Below are 27440 nucleotides of genomic sequence, written 5' to 3' on the forward strand. Positions count from 1 at the left end.
GGAGCGCGGTTGCCAGGCAGCACGCGGTCGGGCCAGAAAATCAGGCAACTCGCAAGACATCCCGGCCTCGGTGAGGTCCCCGTTCCTCGCAGCGGCAGCGGCGTGCGGGTAGGCGCTGCCCTGGACGGAAGAAGTCGATCCCAAGGCATTTCCGGTTCCGGTGTCAGTTCGAGGCGCCGCCGCCGCTGCAGCAGCCAGAGCCGAGATGCCCAAAGGAGGTGAGGGAGTGGGCGCGCGTGGTTCGCGTGACTTCGCTAGGGGCTGCCGTGGGTGGGCTGCCACTGTCCCCTCAGGCCGCGGACCTCTAGGAGATCCGCGCCGAAGGAGGCCATCCCCGCCGCCTCACAGCCCAGCGTGGGCCTCGACGCTCAATTGTCCTGCCTGGGAAACAGGATCGCAGCGGTCGAGAGCCTCGCCATCGAGGATTTTAAGGAATTTCCCCGGCGTTAGGTCCTCGCCCCCGAGGAAAAGGGGACCCAGGAGTCGGTCCTCGGAGTCTGGCGAGCGTCTGGAATTGTCCTCCCACTTGGCCAGCCGGAGACTGAGTCACCGTGTCCCGCGCTGGTGCGGAGCCTGTCCGCCTCGAGCAGAAAGTGTGGCTTCTGTGGGGCTCCAACTCGGCCACGCCTGCCTCATAATAAGACCTTGACTTAATGATGTGGATTCTGGCCCACCTTGCTTTGACTCTCTCCTTGCACGGTAGCCGTTAAGGATGTCGCCTAACTTTCTTTGTGTCTCAGTTTTGTCGTTGCCAAAAGGGGAGGCATTGATTATATCTCTACCTCTTGTTCCGTTTCGAGGCCTAAACTAGGGGGCCCCCCGTACTCAGTCTGGTGCCCCGTGGTCCCTAAATGCCCAGACAAGCCCCCAAAAGACAGTAGAATCGGGGGTTTGCATACCAGATATATCACATCCTAATTCTGTAGCCTCAAACAAGACCTGAACTACACGGGTGTGAATTGAGTTGGGGACGATAGAAGAGATCGCACTAAGGACCTGGCTAGCTCTTGGCACTGAACAGATGTTCTGTTAATGTTGGGAGCTCACGTGTTTTGTTTTGTTTTGTTTTTTCTGGTTTTTCGAAACAGGGTTTCTCTGTAGCTTTGGTGCCCGTCCCGGAACTAGCTCTTGTAGACCAGGCTGGCCTCGAACTCCCAGAGATCCGCCTGCCTCTGCCTCCCGAGTGCTGGGATTAAAGGCGTGTGCCACCACCGCCCGGCGGGAGCTCACGTGTTAAGCCAGTTAATTCAGTCACCCTACAGGAACATCTGCCTGGAGCTTTTTCAAGCCTAAATTGCTTCCTGTCAATATGCAGACATTGGGCTTTACAGAGCCAAGTGCGGCTAAACCTAGTTCTCTTCCGATTTATTCTGTGTCTGGAAGAACACTCACTGTCTTTTGTTCCTCGGTCTCATCTGTGAGAGGCAAAGGAACTTTTCCAGCTCCAGAACTCTTTACTCCGAGGTTGCAGATTCCAGTTTCTCAGTCCTAAATATGAAATACTGCCTAATTCATTTAGTCTTTTGATTCGTGGAAAGCCCTGCAGGCAGACAAGGCTTGGGTTAATATGATACAACTATAAAAAATATTTTTTAAGAAAAATTCCCCAAGAGCAAGAGACAAGTTCTTTTTCTTCATACTGTGAACCAAGCTAAGGTCAGTATCCCATAGAGAAGTGTAGGGAATAAGGTCCTATAATGACCTGTTTTGAGTTGTTACCACTGCCTGGAATATTAAGAAGGCAAGAAGAGGTTTTCGGGGGCTTTTTTTCCCATTTGTTTAGTTTGTTTTTGTTGGGGGGGGGGTATCTCTGTAACTTCGGAGCCTGTCCTTTGGAGCTCTTTGTAGACCAGATTGAACTCACAGAGATCCACCTGCCTCTGCCTCCTGGGTGCTGGGATTAAAGGTGTGTGTACCACCACCTAGCTGTTTTGAATGGCAAGCTTGGTATCTCACAATAGACCTTTCATGAACACACCTAGATACCCTTGGGAACTCAGGTAGTCATTAAAAATGGGTGGTGTGGGTTGTGGCAGCCCAATTACAGCTCTGCAGCTGCTGTCTAGGAAATCAGTGTCTCTGCAGTGTTCTCTAGAGCTTGGAGTGGTTCTGGCTGACTAATTACAGATTCTCTACTCACAGCAAGGGGCTTTGGGAAATCCAGAGAGGTCATGTTGCCCAGGAGCTGCCACCCAGCTGTAAGATGAGCTTCAGCAGGAGCTGGGCTAGTGTTCTCCTAGAGCATCAGAGTACGGAACGTAACCTCTTAGATGAATTGTCACAGATAGTCCAAGTCAGTGTTAGACTGCTGTTGTTGGATCTGTATTCAACATTAATTTTGCCAGTTTAATTTTTCTTGTATGAGTGAGGCGTTTTTGTCTGCATGTATGTAAATGCACCATGTGAGTACAGTGCCCAGAGAGTCAGGAGAGGACATTGGAACACACTGGAACTGGAGTTAGAGATGATTTTGAGCTGCCATGTAGGTGCTGGGAACCAAACAGGACTGTCTGGCAGCTAGTGCTCCTAACTGCTGAGCCATCTCCAGCCCCATTTGCTAGTTTAGTTTAATTCTGAGCACAGAATGAACACAGAATCTCTGCTGGTATATTTTGGGGTTGTTTTTTTGTTGTTGTTGTTGTTTGGTTTTTTTTTTTTTTTTTTTTTTTTTTGAGACAGGGTTTCTCTGTAGCTTTGGAGCCTGTCTTGGCACTCTCTCTGTAGGCCAGGCTGGCCTTAAACTAACTCACAGAGATCTGCCTGCCTCTGGCTCCCAAGTACTGGGATTAAAGGTGTGTGCCACAATCACCTGACTATTTTGGGCTTTTACCTGTAAGTGTTCTCTTCATATCACCAAGATAAACATGGAATATTTATTCTTTCTGCTGCTATTGGTGACAGTTCACTTACGGCGCCAGTGGTACCTTATGTTTTTCTACTAAGCAGGGTATTAGAACAGATTAGCAGACATTTTGTGTCTTATCCAGTGCCACTCACAATTCCAGTTGCTTTTTTTCTTTAAGGTTTATTTAACTTTTTATTTTATGTGCATTGGTGTGAAGGTGTCAGATCCCCTGCAACTGGATCTTTAGACAGTTGTGAGCTGCCATGTGGGTGGTGGGAATTGAACCCGGGTCCTCTGGAAAAGCAGTCAGTGTTCTTAACCACTGAGCCATCTCTCCAGCCCCTCCTTTTTTTTTTTTTTTTTTTTTTTTTTTTTGAGGCAAGGTTTCTCTATGTAACAGCCCTGGCTGCCCCAGAACTCAGTGCAGGGATTAAAGGCATGTATTACCATGCCCAGCCCTGCTGCTTTTTGAATGGTAACCAGTTTATTTCCATGGCAGCCTTTTTGGGGAAAAAAAAAACCTGAGGCTTTAGGAAAGTGTATACCTGCCCATAGAGCCACACATCTAGGAAGTGATAAAGCTAGATTGGTATTAGGCTTCAGAATTCTTCCTCTTTTGCACTTTGCTTGACAGTAAGTCAGTCTCCTTCCCTGTGGTAGAAAACCAGCAATGGCTTTTGTATTGTACCTTTGTTCTAAGGATCAGATGAGCTGTGACATAGTGATATTAACGTAAAAAGCTTTGTTATGCCAGAAAAGGCATACATGTTTTATGCTTCTCTACTTGGTTTCTCACTATGTACCCTGCCTGGCAAGCAACTCCATATGTAGACCAGGCTAGCCTAGAACTTGAAAGGTCTGTCTATATCTTCCCTGCCTCTGCAGTCTGGACTGCAAGGACTAAAGGTGTACGCCACTATACCCAGCCATATTTGGATTTTAAGAAAACAGGATTCAGTCAGACTCCTCCTTACTTTCTTCACCTCAGGTCTTGTTAGGAACCTACATCCGGCGATTTGTGCATCAGGTGTCATAAGCTACTACTTGTGTTTTTTTGGGGAACACTGTACTTGGTGGGGGTAGGTGAAGTTCCCTTTTTCCCAAGCATACAGCCTCCTGGGGTCAGTGCAAAAATGGCAGCCTTCTCTCTCAGCTTCCTGAACTGATCTTTGTGCAGGTAGAAAGGGAGGCCACAAAGGCCGGGTGAGACAGTATACAAGCCCTGAGGAGATCGATGCCCAGCTGCAGGCTGAGAAGCAGAAGGCCAACGTGAGTACATGTCTGATCCAGTGGGCCTGCGTGGTCCCTTGCTTCTGGCTACTGGGGAGGACAGGAGAGGACTGTTCTCCAGGAAGAGTCATCACATGGGGTGGGAAGGGCAGCAGGTGGCAGGTGTGATTGGACCAATAAGAAGGGACTTTGCGTCCACTTTGTAGCAGTTGCCTTCGTGGCCTCCACTCTTGGCCCTATGTGCCTTCCTTGTAGAGGCTTTCCCTCTACCCGCCACTGTCCATCTACAGCTCTGATTTCCTGGAACCACATAGGGAGGGCCGCCTTCCCACACCCTCAGCATTGCTCTTGACCTTGTCCAGCATCACTGCTCCTGTGACTCCTACTAGTGTCGCCTGTCCTCCTCCAGTCCAAGCTGAACTAGAAGTTGTCTTTCCTCTGGGCCCAGGATACCCTGTCCAGTCCACTATTCATTGCATCTCCTGTAATACTTAATACCTACACCTTGATTAAGGGCCTAAGGGTACAGACAGCCCCCTCTCCTACCCCAACCCTGAGAAAGGGAGGAGCCATATCTAGCTGGGGAATCTGGTAGGGCTTTGTGGAGTTGCTGGCATTTGCATGGGACCTTGGAGAATGTATGGGTAGGTGTTCAGAGAGGATGGACGTAAGGTTTTTATTGGTGCTTTTTAAATTTGGTTTTAGGGACAGAATCTCACTATGTGACCCAGGCTGACTTTGCACTCTCTTGGCAATCTTTCTGCCTTATTGCTGTGTGCTGAAATTACAGGCATAAGTCATAATGTGGACTCTTCCAGGTGATTTGGAGGGGGAGTCTTGAGACAGAAAGAGTAGAAGCAGTTAGCCTGTCAAGATGTGGTCTTGGGCATTGGGTGCTAAAGGGAGTTTGTGGGCAGGCATGATTGTGGGAGCATAAAACCAGGAAAGTCACTTTGGCAGCTGCATGCTGCAGGTACCAACTGAGCAGGCATAGTTTTCAGCCCACATCTGAATCTTTCTCACCTTGTGAGATCGGCTGCTTCCTGAACTGACCAAGGTGGCTATGAAGAGAATCGAGGTCTTTTGTGGCTGTATTAGAGGCTTTGCTGGACTAAAGGACTGGTCTCTGGTCAATGATGCTGAGTTACTGGGGTCACAGAATTAGGACCCTTGTCATAGTTGGCCTGAGCTTTCCAAGGATTTAATGTGACGGTCCATAGTGAGGGGGTAGTCGTGGGTGTTACATTCTCGGGGGTCTGTTTTGCATTTTTGATTCTGCAGGTTGTCCATTTCTGAAACAGGAAGAAGATGAACAAGAAGAAGGTGGAGATGGGGCTTCAGGTGACCCCAAAAAAGAGAAGAAGTCTCTAGATTCAGATGAGAGTGAAGATGAGGATGATGACTACCAGGTGAGTCTGGAGACTGCAGGCCACACCCATTCTATGGGCAGGTAGGACACGGTCTCACATGACCTAGCCCGGTTATGATCTCCTGATGATTCTGTCTCCACCTCCTAAAGTGCTTGGTTTATGAGCATGTACCACCATGCCCAGTTTGTTAGGTTTTTAATTGGAGAAACATACATACATACCATGCTGGCATAGGAAGTCAGAGACTGGCTGTGGAGTCAACTCCCCTTCCACTTTGATGTGAGTTCCAGAGATCAAAGTCAAGTTGTCAGGCTTGCAAGGCAAGTTCTTTACCCGCCTAGCTATCTCTGGCCCTCTTGTTTTTGTTTTGTTTTGAGTCAGGGTCTCATGTATCCTGACTTGGCCTCAAACTTGCTATGTAACCTGTAATCTATCCTGTCTCTGCTGCCTGTGTGTGAAGTGACAGGACATCTACAGATTTTGAGGACACATTGATTACCAAAAGCTCTTGATGATGATTTTTGAGGGGGTGGGGTTCAAGACAGAGTTTTTTGTTTTGTTTTGTTTTTTTGGTGTTTTTTGGTTTTTTTGAGACAGGGTTTCTCTGTGGTTTTGGAACCTGTCCTGGAACTAGCTCTTGTAGACCATGCTGGTCTCGAACTCACAGAGATCTGCCTTCCGAGTGCTGGGATTAAAGGTGTGCGCCACCACCGCCCGGTTTGTTTTTTGGAGCCTGTCCTAGAACTCACTCTAGACCAGGCTGGCCTTGAACTCAGAGATCCGTGTGCTGACACCACCCAGCTCAAACACTGTTGTTTTTTGGTTTGGTTTTGGGTTTTTGTTTTGGTGGGGTTTTTTTGTTTGTTTGGTTGGTTGGTTTTGGTGTTTTTTTTGGTTTTTTGGGTTTTTTTGTTTTGTTTTGGTGTTTTTTGTTTTTTTGATTTTTGGTTTTGTTTTTTTGTTTTGTTTTGTTTTGAGACAGGGTTTCTCTGAAACTAGGTCTTGTAGACCTAGTCTTGAACTCACTGAGATCTACCTGCCTTAGCTTCCTGAGTGCTGGGATTAAAAGGTGTGTGCCATAACTGCCTGGCTAAAAGTTCTTGTTCTTAAGGACTCATAATCTAATAGGAACATGTAGTGAAAATAAAGTAAATTCAAACTGAGAAATCCTATGAATCGATGTGAGAGAGGATACTTGAACTGGCATTGTGCTAGTAAGGTGGCTTATGACAAGCCAGGTTAAAACAAGCAGACAAACAACAGATGCTAGGCAGAGCAGTTGACAGACTAGTAAGTGGAAAGGCCCTGGGATGAGAACAAGCTCTGTATGTTTGAAGAGCAGAAACGCGAGCTGTGAGTTAGTGGTCAAGGGCATCTCTATAGTTACAGAAGGATATTGGCTTTACTGCATAGGGACTGGGCGGGGGCAACTGTGAATGTCTTGAAAGTAGAAGAGGGATATCCAGGTTTTCTTTATGTTTTAAAATTTATTTATGGTAGCCGGGCGGTGGTGGCGCACGCCTTTAATCCCAGCACTTGGGAGGCAGAGGCAGGCAGATCTCTGTGAGTTCAAGACCAGCCTGGTCTACAAGAGCTAGTTCCAGGACAGGCTCCAAAGCCACAGAGAAACCCTGTCTCGAAAAACCAAAAAAATAAAAAAATTAAAAAAAATTATTTATGGTGAGGAGGGTTATCATGGGTGTACAAGCATGCCATAGTGTATGTGTGGTCAGACAAACTGCAGAAAGCGTAGGTCCTTGTGATCAAACATTAAGCTTTGCAGCAACCACCTTTACCCCATTCAGCCTATCATGGTGAGGGTTGTTCACAGGTCAAGCTGTCATGAATGGCTGCATGTTATAGAAAGAGGTATTCAAGTTGAATGTAGACACTTGGAATTTCTTCCTGGTTATTTTGAGGAGAAAAACTAGTTTTGATAAAGCTCGTGATTAAGTAAACCTACTGTAAAACTTGTTTCGTTTCTTTGGCCTCTCCAGATAGGATGGCTTAGCTCCTTAGACATGTGATCCAAAAAGCTCCTTCATCCTGGTGTCATATTTCCTACTCAAAGCTGAGATGGGCAGGAATTGCAACACCATGGCTCACCCTGCCCTAGAACCCAGCATGTGATCATTATAGGGAAAATCAGGCTTAGAATTGCATGGGAAGCTGCTTCTAGAGACAGATTGAAATAGAACAGTACTGCTCTCTGTTGATCTTGGGCAACTTACTGAAGCCTGAGCTGCCAGGATGCTGGGACCTGACACAGGCTGGGCTTTGATTGTATGCACTCATTTTCCTTGCCCCTCCCAGACTGCTGAGGTACTCTAAAGTGCTGTTCCCATCCTGATGGGCTCTTGGGAGGTGGTGGGCTGGCCTTCTGAGGCACCCCAAGACCTAACCTCTAATATTCCTGCTCCATCTTAGCAAAAGCGAAAAGGTGTGGAAGGGCTCATTGACATTGAAAACCCCAACCGGGTGGCGCAAACAACCAAGAAGGTCACACAACTGGATCTGGATGGGCCAAAGGAGCTTTCAAGGAGAGAACGGTAATGTCTGCTGCGTGGACCTGCAACCTAAGCACACACACTAGGGCCCCAAAGTAGGCACTCTGTGTTCTAGCCACACCTACAGCCTCATTGACTTCCCAAGAGTAGACAACCTCTGGCCTTTTAACAGACTGAAAGCTGCTAGGATTCCAGCCTACCACCTGTGCAAATCCCAGGATGACTAAAGAACATGTTTCCAAACTCCTCAGAGAGGGGGTTTGGGTGTCATTGGGGCTGTGGAGGACTCTGTTTCTATACCCCTCCATTAGTTTCCTTTTTGTGATTGACTCAGAGAAACCCAGCAGGCTGGGCTGTTCTTTTCAGAGCAGAAAGGCTCTAGTGCCCACTAGGGTTCTGCCACTTCATCGAGCAGCCATGGATAGGTTACTTTCCTCTTTGGGCCCAAATCAAAAACTTGCATCTCTGCCCAACAGAGATGCAGAACTGATGATCATGAAAGCCAGCATGCTGCCAGTACCTGGCCTTCACTGAAGGGGCCCTGCAGAACCTTGAAGCAGCTTAGTTAGTCCTGAATAGCCAAGAGACATTTCAGTCTGGCACATCCCTGTCAGGGTGAACCTGCTGACCCAATTGTGCTATCTCCACACCTCCATAGTAGGTGTCTTGTCTAGTCTCCTGAGTGTAGTATTTCCCCATCGAGCCCTAGCTGGCTGAGTTTCTCATCCATCCCCTTGAAGCAGGCCCCCATGCTTTGCTTCCTATTACTACCCAGCCTTGTGGACTGGGAAGGCCTCCAGAAAGCCCCTCTGCTGCTCCTGCCAGGCAAGGCTCTTTCCTCCTTTGCTATTTGACTCCTCCAAGGTTTCAGTGCAAATGAAACCCTGTGTTCTCATGTGTTAGACAGCCCTCCTAGTCAGAACCACACAGAGATTGATGGCCTTTAGTACTCTATTTAGACAGTTGATTACTGACCACACCCTTGTCCCAAGGAATCCTGCTTTTGTTCTCACGCCCCACCTGAGGGGGTTAACCTGCTTGGGAGGTACACATAAACTACTGTAAGACTGCCCTGAAGACAGGTTCTGTCTCTTTCCCATCATTTGTGGCTTGTATTCCCTGCCCTGTACCTTTTTGGTTATGATTATCTTGTCTGAAACACAGTGCACTCCGTTTGAGTTCCACGTTCTCATTTTGGCCACTAAACTCAAGTTTTCAGACATCAGCTTTGTCTCTACGACAAGGCATTGTCCCTTGTGCCAAGGTTCTCACAGGTTTGCCTTCTGGGCCCATTCCCTCTCCTTGTTTGTTTGGGGGGTGTCCACAGAGACACTTGGAACCAGAGCGTACCCTCCTTTTCCTTTGCACCTGAGTGCTTACTCCCATGTCTAGCCCATGACAACATTTTATACAAACAGAGAAGAAATCGAAAAGCAGAAAGCAAAAGAGCGCTACATGAAGATGCATTTGGCTGGGAAAACAGAGCAGGCCAAGGCTGATCTTGCCCGGCTGGCAATCATCCGGAAACAGCGGGAGGAAGCAGCAAGAAAGAAAGAAGAGGAGAGGAAAGGTAGGTCCAGGTCTGTTGGCTCTGGGTGCAGTTACCTGCTTCGTTCTAGGTAGGACCCTGAACCCTGTCTGACATGGGAGGGGCTAAGGAATGACAGCTGCCTGATCACCATGTGACCCAGTAAAGCCATGCGATCTCTGGGGGAGATAGATACTCTTGCCCACCATCATGGAGTAGATGAGGGTTGGGATCAGTAGAGCATTATCTAACAGTCACTGACTTCAGCAGCAGGCAGCATTTGAGAGGCAGCTCAAGTCTTTGAAGTTGCCACCATCCTTTCAGGGGCTTGAGATGGTGGAGCTATATATAAAAGAAAAAGATGCCAGGCATCATACCTGTGTCCACTCCTCACCTGGCCATCTAAAGGTTATCTAGGTTCTCACAGGCCTTGGGGTGTCTAGTATAGGGAAACACTTTACTTGAGACCTTCCATGGGAAAGGAGGCAAGGATGGCTATGAGCACCCTTAGCTCTCTTTCCTATTTACTGAATTACTAGGAAACTGACACCTAGAACTGTGAACTCATTGGGGCATCCATCCCTTTCCTATGCTTAGTTATCGTAACTCATTCGGCTTCCCAAACTCTAAGCAAGTTAGAACTTGACATGTAGCTAGGTATTGTTGCTGACTTAAGACATTAGACATACATGAAGCTTAGAATTGCAGGGTTCTGCCAAGGATGCCAGAAGTTCTCAGTAGTCACCAGACCATATGTTGGTGGGCCTGAATGGACAGGAAGCGTTTGATAGGGCAGTGACGGCCGTTCAAGTATAACAGGAATCTGGGCCATGTGACCTTAGCAGAAATCCTCTCCCTCAGGTGGCAGCCTGGATCCTTTGGCTCTCTTCCTATCTGTTAGCCAGTTTGCACAAAATGTTTTCTGAGGCCTTGGTCCCGAAGCCCTGTGATTCAGAGGGATGTGGGAGTTGTTTTTGCTGTGTTCTAATCCCCACCTTTCCCTTCCAATCCTTCAGCAAAAGATGACGCAACTTTGTCAGGAAAACGAATGCAGTCACTCTCCCTGAATAAGTAAGCTGGCCTGTGGGAGATGCCAGGGAACTGGGCCGTGCCGCCAGGACCTCTGCCATGTCTCACCCACCCTGTGCCCTGGCGCCGCTGCAGCAGCCCCTCATGGCCAGGAGCCCCCACGGCCCGGGGCCTCCTCTTCATCTTGGCACAGAAATTGTTCAGGGGATGTGGGGGGGGTGGGCTGGGGGGAGGGGCAAGCTGCTATCTTTGAGACAGAAAGATGCAGGACAGCATTTCATACATAACCATTTGAATGTTTTTGCTGTTTTTAAGGGGTGCCTGGGAAGTGGGGTAAAGAGATTCCATTTGTCCGGTAGATTGCACGGGAGGGGGGGAGAATTAGTACCAGCAGGCAGCTGCTGTGGGAGTTGATGACAACCAGCCCAGACTGTTGTCTGGGTGCTCACTCAGGGGCTGTCAGGAAGCCCATGCCCCTAAGGGTCCGAGGTTTGTGCCTGGCCAGTTCCGTCCAATGAAGCCTCTCCTCTCTGACCTGTTCTGCCCCCTTTCCATTCACCTGGTCAGGTCTAGTAGCCATTTTTAACCCTACCCATTGATCATTTCAAGAAACCTCTGGTTACTGTGCATCACCCAGACAAGACACGCTCCTTAAATTCAACTTGTATATTTGGCAGATTAAACATTATCATAATCCTTGTATGACAACTCGTCTTCTGGCCTCTGTACCCTAATTTTGCTCATGGCAGGTACCAGCAGGGTTCAGGGCACATGCCTACCTGGGAAAACAGCCACCACGCAAGGTGCAGGGCCTAGATCTCAGTATCAGAATAGAGTACTCAACCTACAGCAGACAAGAGCAGTGCTGAGCTTCCCCTGTGGGCTTCCAGGTACTGCCTGCCTGTCGATTTCCTAATCCTCTGCTAGAGGAAATCTCTCAAAGGTAATGCCCAGTACTCACCACAGCCTAAGCTACCAACTTGATACTTAGCATTATGGCCGTTGAAGAAGCAGACGTACGTAACACAGCCAGTGAGTTACTTGTGCATTCAGGACCGGTGAAAGGCTCATGTCCAGTCCCCATCTGAGCAGGATGCTTCACCTGAATGGCATTGTCCTTTGTGCATCCCCGAGATCAGGGAGCTTGGAGGGCGGCGTCTACGGGTGTGTCGGGGTACAAATAGGGATGGTGCGGTTGCCAGAGGATCAAGCAACATGATGGTATGGCATTGAGTCCATTTCCTAGTGATCTCTAACATACACCCTTGGGCCCAAGTCTAATTAATAGCCTCTAGAGGGGAATCCTGTAGCCCAGATTCAAGTTTGGCTCCCAAATGAAGTCTCTCTTAGGGCCAAAGAAGGTGGTAGCTATTTAGCAGAGTGTGGTTGAGGGTTGGTGGAGCCTTTTGCCCATCTGAAGGAGAACCATGAATGGCCTTCAGCATAGAATCTGACTGTCATGCAAACTCCTGAGACCTGAGTTGAATCAAGAGCTTGTATGGCGTGGGGTAATGTCTTACAGAATGATGGTTTTTCCCCATTAGGAAATCCTTGATGGAATTTGCCAGCTCAGATGCTGGTAACCCAAAGCATGTGACAAAAGGTCTCAGGCTAAAATAGAAATAGGAGACTGTATAAAAACCAATGAGCATTTGCCAAAAATCAGCTGCCCACATTATAAAAGATTTCCATTATGATCCGGAGCAATGTGTACATTTGTTAGAATCTGACTTGAAGCACAGTCAGGAGAGAAGGTCAGTATTTTTTCCAGCAGTCCACACTCATACAGCTTCTTTGAGACACAGACAGGCCTGTCCAGTTGGTGTGTTTATTACCCCATATTCTGAAGCGATTCATGACCAGCATTGTGCTTAGGGGCTTTTTCTTTTCTTTGTTTTTTAAGCAGTAAGTAAAAGCATTTCTTTAACATATTCCTTAAATAGGTAGGAAAGTTCCTACCTGTCTTCTCCCTTCTTAAGTACTGGCACCCTAGAAGCATTCAGCAAAGCAACACTTAGCCTCCCCAGCCCCTTTCCTTCTTTCCCAGCAGCTGGGATGAGGGTGGCACTCCACCGCTCATTTGATCTTCAGGTCCTTCAAGGCTGACTCCAAGCTCTGCAAGTAGAGAATGGACAGGATGGTTCTCCACTGTCCTGCAGACACCCCACACCCATCTCAGTCCCAGCACAAAAGAGGGCAGAGTCCTAATCTCAACCGAAGGGCATGCAACCACATAGGTCAGGAAATTATTCCCCGGCCCAGGGCAGCTGCCAGGAGAAAAGAGGGAGGGGTGCAGGGGCAGCTTTACCTTCACATCCCAGATGCTCATGCCACCATCCATGCCTGTGGTGCAGAACTGCGAGCACTTGGCCTTGCCTCCACTGAGCACCGAGATTTGACTGTAGGAATATTGGGTTTAGAGGCTTGGCTTGCTGGCCACAAGTGCCCAGACCTATTCCCATGAAAACTACAAAGAACAAGAACCTTGAGGCCTAGACAAGGACAAGCCTGAATGTATAGAGAATGCAGAGTCCCTGATTCCTAGTATGCTACAGGGTAGATCCCTGTGGCTCTGGGGTTTTGGAGGGTCTCTCACACTTGGAAGGAATCTAGGAAGGGACCCGCTCCCAGGAAGCTCACCAGTCACTACAACATGCAAGTCCTGCCAGTCACACAAGTAAAGCTAGGCTGACTGCTAAGAGAGTTCCTACTATTTGAGTGCAGCCTGCTTCCTCCTAGTACCTCCTCCAGCACTGTGCTGTTTCAGCCCCACCTCCCCCTGGCTCCCATCCCAGCCTAGTGTTCTCCAGTGTCTGCAGAAGCACCTGACACTGTTCTTGTGCAGTGAGTCTAGGCCAGCGCCCGTGGCTGCACCACCCTCAGAGCTGGCCTTCTTGTCCAGGTTTTGGAAGCGTTCGCGGGCTGTCAGGCCACGCTGGGAGCTCTGCTTGGGCACGTCCAGCCGACCACCAAAGCTCAATGTCCCCGCAGCACTGTCATAGGTAAACAGCACAGGAAAGCAGTCGTGGCCCTGAGAACGGACAGGAGTACCATTGAAACATCATTTGAGGTAGGGACTCTTAAAACAGGGAAACTGAGGTTTGAGGTGGAACATGACCATGAGGGCATCTGGCTACCAGGAGACCAATGCCCCAGCTGGGAGATAGACCAAGACCCAGAGAGAGGGACCTCAGCCTCAGATGTATCAAGTAGGCACAGTTAAGAAGGCTGCCTTTCCTCCAGTATGCAAGGCATGTCTGGGGCCCTTTCATTGGGTAGACCTCCATCCTAGCTGGGTGACCCTCCAGGTAGAAAGCAAACTTGGCAACCACCATATTAATAGAATAGTGGGCAGAAGGGACAGTAGCTTTCGGGACACTTGGTGACTCTTAGTTCATTCCCGCAGGCCTGCTTCTAATTTGGCGTGGGTGCATGTTGAGGTCAGAAGACAACCTATGAGAGTTGGTTTTCTCCTTTCACTGTGTGGGATCTAGGAATTGAACTTGGAATCATCAGAGTGGGCAGCAAGTGCTTTCACTCCCAGAGCAATCCCATAGGCCACAGGCCTGCCTTTCCAGTTAAGTATGACCCTGTCATTTGCACTGGTCAGTGTAAGCAAAGATGTTAGGGCACGATTCCAGGACTCACTAGGACACTCAAGACAGCTGGGGAAGCATTGGAAATGAAGTCTCCTTCAGAGTCAGAGTTGCCCCCCCCCCCCAGCACCCACACTGGATAGATGTGCCAGCAAGAACGTGCAATCCCAGTTACTCAGGAGGCTGGCCTGCCTGGGTTACAGAATTAAAGGCAAGCCTGGAGAACTGAGGGAAGACTAGCTTAGGCAACATAGTGAGACCCTGTCAAAAATACCCTTTTGTCATGCCACACAGCTGGGAAATTTTGTTAGTACAGCATAACCCAGACAGGTGTACATAACATACGGATGCGGGAGGGAAGGACGAGTGACAGGGACTACTTAATGGCCTCTGCCCTTGTGTCCCCAAAGGCCACTTACCGCTGCCACTAGACTATTTTCTGTGATGAAGGTGATGGCCAGGAGTGGCAGGGTTTCCGAGGCCAGGGTCGCAACACTGAAAGAGAAATGGGTCAGCCATGCTGTCCCTTTCACTGCTGCTCTGTGCTTTAGTTACCACTGTCCTCCCCACAACCTCTGTTCCCATACTCACGCCATCTTCTTGTCAGCATCTGCCAGACACACAGTGCTGTCATGGCTGACCCAAGCCACACGGCTCCCATTGGCCGAGAAGCAGACGCCATGCACCCAGCCACAACTGCTGCTCGACTCAAACATCAGCTCCCCAAAGGGCATCTTAGAGCCCCATGGTGTCGGGGCTGGCCGCTCCTCTACCTCCTTGATATAGGCAGAGAAGATCCTGTTGGAGAAAACAAAGGGGCCTGAGAAGGGGATTCTCCTCTAAGTCTGTGGGTCCCAGATCTGACTCTGCAGGACTGCTGTATTCAGGCTTGAGCCTCTGCCTTCTATATACCAAGATGGGGCCAGGATGGGAGGCCTAGTTCAGAGTCCTGTGACTTCCCAGCACCCATGAGACCCTAACATGAAAGGTGACTTGTTCATAACTGTTACAGATGGCTCTAGGGGATGTCCCTGCCAGACTAGACTGTGGCTATAACAGCTCCTGTGCTCCAATTCTGCCCTCCTCTTGGCCCCACAACACCATTCCCACACATATTAAACTCTTCTTGATCCACCAGTTTAACACCCTTAATAGAAGACCATAAGTTTGAGGACAGCCTGAGCTATAACAGCAAGGCACTGGTTCGTGAAAACAAAAGCGGGTGGGGCCAACAGACCAGCTCCTTAGCTATCAACCTAAAGCCTGGTGGGAAGCCACAATCTCCGGGCCCTGGATCAGGAAATTATAGGCCTCGTTTCCCAGGTGAGAATTCAGAGATTTGGGAGGAATTTGGGTTCAGTGACCAAGAGAGTTTATAGGGCTGTAAGTAAAAAATAACCAGGTTATCAGTCATTTGTACCTTAGTAAACACCATTTCTCCTTCAGTAGAAATCAGGACAGCTGTATGGGGGGATCCTGCTGACATTCAAGAGACAGCAAGGGACAAGTTTTGCTAAGACTCTATCCTGGGGTGCTAGCAGGCCAAGAGGGTGAAAATCCTGTCTGATGCCCCGGGGATCCCCGGGGGCCTGGCTGGTAGCACAGGAGTTGGTCTAGGAGGAAGCGCTTGAGGCTCTTCGGCCGTCCTTCAGTCCCTACTATTGCTCGGCTAGGGTTCCGTCTCAGGTGGATGTCCAGCTTACCTGCACTTGAAGTCACAGGAGCCAGCAGCCAGGAGCACGTTGTTGGGGTGCCAGTCAAGGCTGAGGACGGTGGAGCGGATGGGTTTTTTGATGTGCTTGCACACCCACCTACACACATGGGTGAGAAAGGCAGGCAGGTGGGTGACATGGACAGCAGTGTCCGGGGACATTACTGCATCAACACTTGAGTGCCTACTCCAGGCAGTGATGTACTGGGTTCCTTTGAGGTGAGAACTTGCCACCACCAACTGTAGATCACATGATTCTGTGGCTAGGGTGGGATTTGAATTCTGGTTTTCCAGACTCAAAGCTGTCCTTGTCCTCCGACACTAGCTGGCACAGGCATCTGGTGCACACAAATACTAGAGAGTTGAATTCAAGGGCAGCCTTAGCTAGCAAGATGCTGTCTCAACCAAAACTAGGGCTTGCAATGTGGTTCGGTGGCAGAGCTTTTATCTCGCATGCAGGAGACCCTAGGTTTTAATTCCCTAGGGCTGGAGATGTAGTTCAAATGGTGGAATGTTTGTCCAGCATTCATGGAGTCTTCCATTCCATTCCTGTCCCTGCATAAATCAGGCATGGTAGTGCATGCCTGTCATCCCAGGACTAGGGAGGCAGAGGCAGGAGGACCACAAGTTCAGGGTCACCCTGGCTCTACACTGAACTTGAAACCATCGGGCTTGGTGTTTGTGGGTGGCAGTGTGTGCAAAGGGCTTGGAGTGTCCCCCGAAGTAGCACTGGTGTGCTCTGTGTCAAGTCAGAGCTGTGGGACCACAGTAAAGACCATCTGCCTCCCCAGTGAGACTCGGGACAGATTTCCCTGGAGTCATGGGAGCAAGAGTCTTCGTGTTTCATTTGCTTCATTCTGGGGCCATTTTGACCTTGCACCCCTGCAGTCTCAAGCTCCAGCAGCACCCCTACCCCACCCTGGACTCTCCCACCCCCAGCCTCCCCTGGCCCCAACAAAGCACCCACCAGTCATTCTCCTGCTCAAAGTAACAGATGGAGATGACACGGGAGCCACTGCCCACCGCGAACTTGTTCTCATTGGGGGCCCAGCGCACACAGCGGGCAGCTCGGTTGATCCGCAGGATGACCAGTGTGGGTTTCCATGTGCGGCCCTTCAGTGTCCACACATAGGCATTGCGGTCTGTGCCGCAGGTCACAATGCGGTTACTCTCAGGAGCCCAGTCGATACCTGCAGGACAGGGTCAGAGGACACAAGCTAAAGCCACCCAAGCTACAGTGGCCATGCCTAGCCGTGTAACTATGGTGCCCAGTGCCTTGCTCTGACTAACAAGTATGCTACTACCAAGACATGCCTCTAGCCCCCTGCCCGACTGGCGAATTCTATGCAAGTGCCCGACTGCTGAGCCACATCTCCACTCACTAGCATCCCCCTCCCCTAACACACTCTAGGGGTGACTACTGAAGCTTATTAGGGGACTACCAATTTCCACAAGATAATCCCAGACATTCTGGAGATAAAGCCAAGAGATACGTCCTAGTAATACTGAGCTGCTGGATCTAGCCTCTTGGGAAGTCTACAATCTTTTTACCACTGAAGCCAATTTGACTTTTTGTTTGGTTTTGGTTTTTCGAGACAGGGTTTCTCTGTAGCTTAGGAGCCTGTCCTGGAACTCCCTCTGTAGCCCAGGCTTGGCCTTGAACTCAGAGATCAACCAGCGTCTGCCTCCCAAGTGCTGGGATTAAAGACGCCACCATTGCCTGGCACCAATTTGACTTTTAATTTTAGAAATGTATTTATTTTGTATTTGTATACAGTAGTCTGTGGCGGTCAGAGGACAACGTGCAGCAACTGGTTCTTTTCCTTGTGAGGTCTGGGGATGAAACTCAAGTAAGTCCCTTTATCAACTGAGCCGTCTTTATGGTCCCTAAGTCAGTTTGAAGAGGGTGGTTTTCTCTGCAACCCAGACTACTCCCACTAATAGAGCGAGTGAGTAGTTAGCTCTGCCTGGACCTGCTCTGTCCCTTTGCCTCCTCTAGAGGGGGTCCTCACCCACCTGTCACCTGCCCGTTGTGCTCCTTAAGCTCGTGAACCTTGTTCCACTTGGCACCACTCTTCTCATAGATGTGTACCTCATGGTTGTTGGGGCAGATGGCGATCTCTGTAGGAGAGAGGCATAATTTTAGGGAGGCAGTGGCATGGGTGCCCACCCTTCCCACTTCATGTCCTGCTGGGCCACCCCATGCCTGGACCCATCCCCTGAACTTCCCCACAGCAATTTCAGGACCCTGGAGCTGCTCATTCATCATCCCACAGCCGTGCATGTGTGTACGGATGGGAATGCACAGTACGTGAGTGGAGGTCAAAGGGCAACTGAGAGCAGTGAGTTCTTTCCTTCCACTACGTGGGTCCTGGATAGCAAACTGATTGGGCTTGGCAAGCAATGCGGAGCCATCCCACTGACCCATTTTGTTGCTTGGAGAAAGGAGAAAGGTATCACTATGTAGCTCAGCCTGGCCTCAAACTTATAACCCCCCTGCCTCAGCCTCTTAAATTTTGGGATGACAGGTGTGTACCACCACACCCTGTCCTTTGTGCTGTTCATCCTAATTCTTTCCACTACCCTCCAGACTGTTCCAGGAGATCCAGGCTGTTAAACCACTGTCCACCCAATATGCCAACATCTCCTTTTCTACCTGCCGCCCCCCACCCCCCACGCTTGCTCTTCAGTTCTTGACCCCATTCCAGGAGCAAGCACTTGCCTTAAGCACAGAGGCCCAAGGTGTGGATTCTGACTGCACCCTACCCCTCAAAGCTGTTTCACTGCTCTGTCACCCCATTGTCCCCAACTCATCCCAACTAATCCCAGTTCAAGAGGCCACCCTTGCAGAAGTGAGCACTCACGTGTACGGTCCTTGTTCCAGGCATGGCAGCTAATGGGCTCCACCAGGAAGCTGTGGTAGGCCATAGTCACTTGTCTCCTGGACCCAGGGGAGGGGACAGAATGCGCGTCAGCTGTGCCCTGTCTTGGTAGATGATGGAGGAATTACTTTCAATTAATAAAGAAAACTGCTTGGCCCTGATAGGACAGAAAATTAGATAGGCGGAGTAAACAGAACAGAATGCTGGGAGAAAGAAGCCGAGTCAGGGAGTCGCCATGATTCGCCCACCAGACACAGACGCAGGTTAAGATCTTTCCTGGTAAGCCAGCTCATGGGCTACACAGAATATTAGAAATGGGTTAGATCAATATGTAAGAGCTAGTCAATAAGAGGCTGGAACTAATGGGCCAGGCAGTGATTAAAAGAATACAGTTTCCATGTAATTATTTCGGGGCATAAGCTAGCCATGCGGGCGGCTGGGTGCCGGGGACGCAGCCCCGCCGCTCATATTACAACAGGTAGAGAAGCAGCTTGGGTCACCCTAGTCTCCTGACTGGCCAAGCATGCTACACCCTCTCCTTGAGCCCCAGTGTCCCTCATCCCAAAAAAGCAGGTGTCACAAATGTCCTGGGCTCTAGAGAACAAAAGATGGGTTTGGAACAGAGCTTGGGATTGAAGGCAATGACACTATGTGAGTTGGGGCTGGGACCCTGAACCAACAGGCTTGTCATCAATCACCTTAGTTTCTTCACAGCATACACACACACACGTCATAAAAATTAAAGAGTCCCATAATCCACTTCAAACAGAGCCTAGCTCACAGCAGTTAGGCCTGTCAGTGCCCTGGTCCTCCCTTCCCAAGCCTTGCACAAAGCAGGCCAGGCAGATAAAACAGATGACATTCTAGGGCTTCCCCACCCCCATCCCCACTTGGGTTCAGAGGTCTCTGAGGCCAGCCTCCAGCTCCCTACCAGTCCTGCCTGGCCTCCCCCTGGGCACTCACCATGCTTCTCAGACATCCTGCTAGATGTGCCACTCCTATCCACGTTTTCATGCCTCAGAGCTTCTCTGTTGTCCCCTCTATTCTCTCTCCACTAAGATACCCATCCCCAAATACCCAGAAGTCACTGCCCCCAAGCCCTGTTCCGCCTATCCCGCAGTCATCTCCCCAGAGTCAGGAGGGATCCAGAGTGGACGGGCATCATGGCCCTGTTTGCCAGCCGTGTGACCCAGAGCATTCCACCTGCTGTCTCTGAACCTCATTTCCTCATCAGCATAAGACAACAGTAACCCTGCCCACCCCGCCCTCACCCCTCTGCGGCCTGACAGCACATGCCTGTAATTCCAGCCACGGTAAGATTAAGTCAGGGTGGTCATGAGTTCAAGGCCACCCTGGGCTACCCAGAACTTGTCTCAGAAAACAAACAGGGCTGGGGATGTAGCTCAGTTGGCAGAGGGCTGGCCTAGCATTCATGAGGACCACATAAACTGGGTGTGGTGACAAGAGGCAAAGGCAGGGGAATAATCGCAAATTCAAAGCCCTCAGCATAGTGAATCCCAGGCTGGACTACAAGAGATGCTGTCCAATACCAACAGAAGATGCAGCACAGCGGGGGTGGTCAGGAAGGGGTCCGTCAGTCTAGATGGATGTATTTAGTGGGTAAAGGCACTGCCACCAAATCTGACGACCAGAGTTCAATCCCTGGGACCTACATGATGGAACGGGAGAACCTCAGGTTGTTCTGTAACCTCCACATGCATGCCTGGCACAAGCATAAACACACAATCTAGTAAGTAGATACATTTTTTTTTAAGGTACGTTGAAGCCAGGCGACAAACCATGCTTTTGTTCCAAGATATGCATGATGCCCAGCCTCAATTTATTCACTAAGACATACCTTCTCTGACCCTACAAGCTAACCCTCAGCCACATGGGCATGCTCCTGCCTCGGGCCTCTTCACTAGCTGTTTGCTCAGCCTGTAATACTCTTCACTCAGACACCTACACACACACACACACACACACACACACGCCTCGCGCCTACTCCCTTTGTCAGTTCATCTGGGCTCAGCTGCATCATGAACCTTCCACAGTGTACTCCTTGATAATCCCTGCCCATGGCCTGCTTAGCTGGTGAAAACCTCTTGTTTCCAGACACAACAGGAACATTCTAGACAGTTCCTGGGGTGGCAGGACACATATCCCAGCAGAAACCAGGACTCTATCTGGCTCCCCATGCCCAGAATGGGGACCCAGTGAACTCTCAGAAAACTTGTGTCCAGCGAGTGGTGTGTTGCACACATGGCCCGGGCTAGACGGAAGGACTCAAAGCCTTGCACACAGGCCAGGCGTCATCTGTAGATTTCATCCATCTTGCTTCTCAGAGACAGGAAACCACCTGTCTCTCTCCTCAAAACTGGCATCACTGTAGAGCAAGCTGGCCTCGAACTCATAGAGATCTGTCTACCTCTGCCTCCCAGAGGAGTTAAAGGCATGCACCACCATATACCCTGCTGGTTTTTTTTGTTGTTGTTGTTGTTTCTAATTATGTGAAGTGGAAGGACACAAGTGCAAAGCCCAAAATGGCCAGGAGAGGGCGTCTGATTCCCTGGAACTGGAATTACAGTTTGCTGTGAGCCCTCTCCAACACCACACCCAGCTTTTTCACAGAAGTTCTGGAGCTCAAACTCTGGTCCTCAGGCTTGCAAGGCACACTTAGCATACATACCTATTCTTTTTATAGATCAATCACAGGGCCCCTGCTACAGCAGCCGACCCTACCTCCCTGATCTCCTAGGCATTAGGATAAGGGAGGAATTGGGAAGTACAACCTTGAAGCCCTCATCTCAGCCTGCAGGCTAGAAGGGGATTTCCCCGAGCGGAAAGGAGAGTATAGGCATAGAATCAAAAGCTCACTGGGGGTATTGAATCTCGTTGTTTGCTTTTATTTTTCTTTCTTCCATCCCCACCTCTCAAGACAGGGTTTCTTTGTGTAGCCCTGGCTGTCCTGGAACTTGTTCAGTAGACCAGACCAGGCTGGCCTCGAACTCAGAGAATCCATCTGCCTCTGTCTTCTGAGTGCTGGGATTAAAAGTGTGCACCGCCACCACCCAGCTTAATTTTTTTTTTTTTTTAGGCTGGGTCTCACTGTGTAGTTCTGGCAAACTTGAAACTTACTACATAGACCAGGCTCTCCTCAAACTCAGAGATCTGCCCACCTTCCACTTACCTGCCCCATGTGCTGGGATCAAAGGCGTGCACCACCATGACCAGCATGATATGTTTAAATAAATATTAAGAAACATATGGGGGCTGGAGAGATGGCTCAGCGGTTAAGAGCATTGCCTGCTCTTCCAAAGGTCCTGAGTTCAATTCCCAGCAACCACATGGTAACTCACAACCATCTGTAATGAGGTCTGGTGCCTTCTTCTGGCCTGCAGGCATACACGCAGACAGAATATTGTATAAATAATAGATAAATAAATATTTTTTAAAAAAAAACATATGAGTGGAGGGCAGAGCTATCACAATAGAGATAAAGATTCTATTCACATTTAAACAAGTAGAAACAGAGCCGGGCGGTGGTGGCGCACGCCTTTAATCCCAGCACTTGGGAGGCAGAGGCAGGCGGATCTCTGTGAGTTCGAGACCAGCCTGGTCTACAAGAGCTAGTTCCAGGACAGGCTCCAAAACCACAGAGAAACCCTGTCTTGAAAAACCAAAAAAAAAAAAAAAAAAAAAAAAAAAAAACAAGTAGAAACAGTTATGCTGAGTGTCTTCTGTCAAAAGAGTCCATCTTATTTATCTCCTGAGTACATCTGCTACCTATCAAAAAAGTAGAAGAGGGATGAAAGATGGTTTAGCGGTTCATCTACTCCTGTAGAGGACCAGAGTTTGGTTCCGAAGACCCACATCAGATGTCACAAGGAGCTATAACTCCTGCTGAGGGACCCATCGCCCTCTCCTGGCCTCTGTAGGTACTACAGTCACATGTACATACCCACATAGAGATAACACACAATTAAAAGTTGTTTTTTGGGTTTTTGTTTTGTTTTGTTTTAAAGTAGAAACTCCAGTTTGGACCAAGACACTGTCGCTGGTGATTCTGTCAGTCTTTTAGGGCTCCCTTCACTACAAAAGACTTCACAGAGGATATGCGCCCTGAAAGGAGACACACTCAAGTGTTGGAAACCAGGGCTACCCTGTCAGTAATTATATAAATCCTCACTGATCTTCCCTTAAAAAAAAAAACAAGACAGCCGGGCGGTGGTGGCGCACACTTTTAATCCCAGCACTCGGGAGGCAGAGGCAGGCAGATCTCTGAATTCGAGGCCAGCCTAGTCTACTGAGGGAATTCCAGGACAGCCAGGACTGCTACACAGAGACTGTCTCAAAAAACAAAAAGATCAGCAGAGGAAGCCTGCTCCAAAGCCCAGTTGAGCTCTAGTTGGCCCCTAACTCCAGTGGAAGTTGATGGCCATCTCCCCCGTGGCAGCCAGAAGTCCAGGGCTGTAGGAGCATCACCCCATCTCTCTACCACCCGCAGCAGCAGGCTCTGGGTATCCTCGTGGGTAATTTAAGACAGACAACTGGAGGAGCCCTGGCCCCAGTTTCCCGGAACCTAAAGGTTGTGTGGAGGAGCAGTAAAAAGCTGGTAACGCTAACCATAGGCACAGGTGACTGGTAAATGAGGACACATCCACCAACCAATGACACTCGAACAGGACTTCTGACAGCACCAACACCCTAAAAGGGAACAGGAGAGAGCCAAAAACCAAATGGGGAAAGGGAAGACCCATTTCCCTCTTCTTACAGCTTCTGAAAGCAAGCAAACTAGCAAGACCCCAGACCTACAAAAGGGACTGTGAGAGCGTCATCCACTGCCTGCCATCCACCTTGGTGTAAAAAGTACCCAAAAGCTGTGTTTGGTGACACCCCCCCCCCTTAAAACCTAGCACTCATGACAGAGGCAGGGGGATCTCTGTGAGTTTCAAGGCCAGCTTGGTCGACATAGTGTGTTCCAGGCCAGTCAGAGCTAAACAAAGAAACACTGTTCCAAAAAAAAACCCAAACGCAACAGAAACGCAATCAGGAGTGGAGTGGGGTGATACAACTGTAACTTTGGTATTTAAGAGGTGGAAGAGGGGGTTAACTTACTTATTTTGGTGCTGCTGGGGATGAACCCCAGGACCTGTGTGCTCTATTGCTGAGCTAGACTCATCCGTCTGTCAAAGGGAGCTGTGGAGGGTGGCTATGAGGGGGCTCCTGCTCTGTTACTGCCCTGGAAACTGGGGGAGACTGAGGGAGTGGGTCTCTCTATTCACCCAGGAGCCCTGCCCATGCAGGATTACTCCCTGCCAGCAGACCCAGGGCTGCGTAGGGCAAGGGAGGGACAGTGGCATGTCATCCTGAGGAAAGGTCTGTTTCCCTCTGAGTTACGAGCAGGGGCACGGAATGGTCTTTGGGTCTTCAAGGCGAGTTGTTTTTATCCTGAGAATGCCCAAGAACATGAACTAGGGTCTTTGACAGGACCCTAATTTCTTAGATAGGAATTTTTAATTATTTTTTGTTCTTTGAAACAGGGTTTCTCTGTGTAGTCCTAGCTGTCCTGGAACTTGCTCTGTACACCAGGCTGGCCTCAAACTCAAAGATCCGCCTGCCTCTGCCTCCCAAGTGCTGGGATTAAAGGTGTGTGCCACCATCATTGAGCTAGACATGAATTCTTAAACTGTTCCTGGTGGAACACACTTGTAGTCTAGAGACTGAGGCAGGAGGATTATGAATTTGAGGCTAGCTTCAGGTTTTTCCCCTTTCACAGTATTGCGATGGAACCCAAAGTCGTGTGCATTCTAGGCAGGTGCACTACCACTGAGCCACACCCTAGCCCTCCAGGAATACTTTTTAGCCATTGCTAAATGAATGCCTTCCACTCCGGTGTTGCCGTCTGTCTTGAGGGATGGTGAGGCAGGGAACATAGTCTGCTGCATCACAGCAATGCATCAACAATGGGGGGAGGGGAGCTATGTTCTCCTAATGAAACGACTGGTGAGAAAAATCAGACAGAAGCCTTTACCCTAGGCCATCTCCTGTGGCTGGGGAGGGCTGAGACAGCTCCCCTCCCGCACATCCTCAGCTGCCGTGCAGACAAGGACACTCTTCCAGGTCTTGGGTCTCAGAATTCCTTCTAAGAGTGCTGGGTTAAATAAAAGAGGGTGTGGTGCCACACTGAGATACCGGCACTCAGGAGGCTGAGGATCATGAGTTTGAAGCCAGCTTGGATTTCATAGTGAGAACCTGTCTCGGATAAATAAATAATAGGGGCTGGCAAGATGGCTCAGCAGGTAAAGGTGCTTGCTGCCCAGTCTGATGACCTAAGCCTGATCCCCTGAATAGTGGAAGGAGGGAACCAACTCCTGTCCTCTAACGTATCTATCTACCTACCTACCTACCTACACACACACACACACACACACACACACACACACACTCTAGCTCTCTCCATCCTGGCTAGATATCCTCCGCCCACAGACACAGCCTGTTGGTTCTGCCTTGCTCAGTTGACTTTTCTTGGCTGTTTCCTTGAATCCACAGTTTGCCTGCAGCAAGAACCTTGGCTCCACAGGCAATCCAGGAAGTCCCCGCCCAGCTCAGGCGCTCGCTTGCTCGGGGCAGTCAGCAGCATTTTATTTTTCTTTTTTATGGTGCTAAGCCTTACTCAACTTCCTGTTGTGGGTTGGAGCCTGGGTGGTGTGAGCAGCCCTCGAAACCCCCAGTTCCTCCTCCTCTGGGCTGCACTTGAAGTCTTACAGAGCTAGGCAAAGTCAAATCCAGCAACACAGATTAAAATAATTTTAAAATAAAATACTGTAAAACATTAGTTTTACAATAATCAAAACAAAACGCCCCCAAAACACATAAAATTCAGTGCTGGCAGGGCTGTGAAGAGATCCTCAGCTGTTCATGTGTTCTGTGTATTTGAAGCTTGATGTGCTAACTCCAAATTCCAATAACTCATATAAGAAGGGACAGAACAGGGGCTGAAAAGGTGCCCTGATTAGGAACGCGCGCACACATACAGACCAATGAGAGTGGAAAAGCTCACACATCACTGCGGAAGGGGGGGGGGGAGGGCGCTGGACGGTGTGGCTCATTGATAATGCACTTGCCTAACAATTGTTGAGACCCTGGGACCAAAACACCCATGTGGAGGTAATTTCTTTTAAATGATGCAAATGTGTGTTCACCTTTAATCTCAGCACTGGGGAAGCAGAGGTAAGCAGAGCTCTAAGAGTTCGAGGCCTTTCTGGTCTACATAATGAGACCCTGTCTAAAAAACAAAAACCCAAAGCAAAAAAGGATCGCCAGAAAATTTCGTTCACACAGAACTTTACATTACACTCTGGGGTGTGTACAGGGTGAGACCTCGGCTATATTATCCCCACAATAGGAACGTTAGGATTACAGACATACCCCCAGCTTCTTGTAGATGCTGGAGATTCGAACTAGGTCTTCACACTTGAACGGTTAGTGCTTTTATGCGCCATCCCAGCTCCACACATTCTCTTATAACCGAAGTCTGCCTGCCTGGTAAATCTGTTTCTTAATTCCTCTCAAAGCCACCCGGCAGGGCTGCAGCTTGGGACCCCACCCCACCCTACAGCCACACAAGGCCAGGTTAAGCCGGGTGCAGGAATGAGGTCGGCAGCAAGAGGCAGGCACACTGCCAACTGTGTTGGCCACATCTGGCCGCTAAGCCTCCGGATCTGGATGGTCCCCATTTTCCAGGCAAGACAAGTTGAGCTCCACAGAGGCTGGGTGGCTCGCCCGCGACAGCGACCACGCCGCCCCAGACTGGAGCTGCCTGAGGGAACAAGTTCTAAGGCCAGCACCTGGGCTAACTCCCAGTTTGGGATTCCCGGGAGTCCAATTGGACCTGCCCAGTCCCGAGTGGCCGGCTGGGCTACTTTCGTGCTGCAGGGGTCCGCTCGCCCCGTACAGGGTGAGACCTGAAGCCCTGAATCCTAGTGGGGTGGGCATGGTCACTGGGGGCGGAGGGATGAGGCGGGGCGGGGGCGCCAGCTCATTTCCCGGTCGCAACAACCCGGAAGGCTGCGGACCAAGGGGGAAGTGGCTGGGCGTGGGGCCCTGCACCCGAAGTAACGGGGCGACACGGGGAACTGGGATCTAAAAGCTGACCCAGGAAAGTGGAGAGGGGGCGCGAGGGCTGGGGCTGTGCCGCCTTGATGGCGTCGAGTGCGCGGGGAATTTCTGCGGTTTCTCCCACCGCGCCCTGCATCCCCAGAACGCCGCCCCCAATAGCTCCTCTCCAGTCCCACTCTCGCCGGGAGTCCCATCAAGGCCCCCAAGCACTCGGCCCTTCATTCCTCTTACCCCCATCCCCCTCACCGTCGAACATAGCTTCAAATCCCCTGACTTCTAGATGGCCTTACACCCCACACACACCGCGCGATCATCCCACGCCCCTCACCTCGGGGCGCCCCGGCCGCGGACTCTGGACAGTCGACGCGCCGAACCGGCTCTGAGACCCGCGTAGCGCAGCAGCCACTTCCTCGTGGGCGGGGGGCGGGGCCTCCGGGCACAGCCCCGCAGGGACCGGGGGCGGGACCCGGGCGGCTGTGGCCAGATCACAGGGCACGCCCACCCCTCGAGGTAAGAAGCCCGTTTGACCGCAGTAAAGTCCTGCTCAGTTCAAGATTCGCTTGGAGAGCGCAGGTTGTCTCTCCTAACTACTTTCTGCGTGGGGAAACTGAGGCTGGGAGA

The 27440-nt window shown here is 50.1% G+C and overlaps 2 protein-coding genes across 3 annotated transcripts; one reads left to right on the top strand and one right to left on the bottom strand.

Moving 5' to 3' along the window:
- Positions 1-94: 94 nt before the first annotated feature.
- Pdap1 (PDGFA associated protein 1) lies at positions 95-10718 on the top strand. Its single transcript, XM_057763595.1, has 6 exons — positions 95-218; positions 4023-4114; positions 5377-5484; positions 7873-7994; positions 9371-9522; positions 10497-10718. Exons 1-6 carry the CDS (start codon positions 206-208, stop codon positions 10553-10555), a joined length of 546 nt encoding a protein of 181 aa, XP_057619578.1. The 5' UTR covers positions 95-205; the 3' UTR covers positions 10556-10718.
- A 1229-nt stretch (positions 10719-11947) lies between these two features.
- Arpc1b (actin related protein 2/3 complex subunit 1B) lies at positions 11948-27239 on the bottom strand. 2 transcript variants are annotated; one of them, XM_057763593.1, is made up of 10 exons: positions 27148-27239; positions 18681-18757; positions 17833-17937; positions 16784-17006; positions 15809-15916; positions 14697-14903; positions 14525-14600; positions 13335-13540; positions 12818-12908; positions 11948-12624 (listed from the first exon to the last, which is right to left on the bottom strand). In XM_057763593.1, the coding sequence occupies exons 2-10, from the start codon at positions 18742-18744 to the stop codon at positions 12586-12588; spliced, it is 1119 nt and encodes a 372-aa protein (XP_057619576.1). In that variant the 5' UTR covers positions 18745-18757; positions 27148-27239; the 3' UTR covers positions 11948-12585. The 2 variants fall into 2 exon arrangements, with proteins under 2 accessions (XP_057619576.1, XP_057619577.1); XM_057763594.1 differs by having other exon boundaries at positions 18681-18802.
- Positions 27240-27440: the final 201 nt, after the last annotated feature.

Source organism: Chionomys nivalis, chromosome 3, assembly GCF_950005125.1.
Source record: "Chionomys nivalis chromosome 3, mChiNiv1.1, whole genome shotgun sequence".
Taxonomy (NCBI): domain Eukaryota; kingdom Metazoa; phylum Chordata; class Mammalia; order Rodentia; family Cricetidae; genus Chionomys; species Chionomys nivalis.

Excerpts from the sequence above, each read along its gene's own strand:
- Pdap1 (XM_057763595.1), top strand. Across the intron at positions 5,485-7,872 it reads ATGAGGATGATGACTACCAG|CAAAAGCGAAAAGGTGTGGA; the intron begins GTGAGTCTGGAG and ends GCTCCATCTTAG. Across the intron at positions 9,523-10,496 it reads GAAAGAAGAGGAGAGGAAAG|CAAAAGATGACGCAACTTTG; the intron begins GTAGGTCCAGGT and ends CCAATCCTTCAG.
- Arpc1b (XM_057763593.1), bottom strand. The coding sequence starts at position 18,744 with ATGGCCTACCACAGCTTCCTGGTGGAGCCCATTAGCTGCCATGCCTGG. Across the intron at positions 15,917-16,783 it reads TTTGAGCAGGAGAATGACTG|GTGGGTGTGCAAGCACATCA; the intron begins GTGGGTGCTTTG and ends CCATGTGTGTAG. Across the intron at positions 14,904-15,808 it reads TCCTGTGACTTCAAGTGCAG|GATCTTCTCTGCCTATATCA; the intron begins GTAAGCTGGACA and ends TTTCTCCAACAG.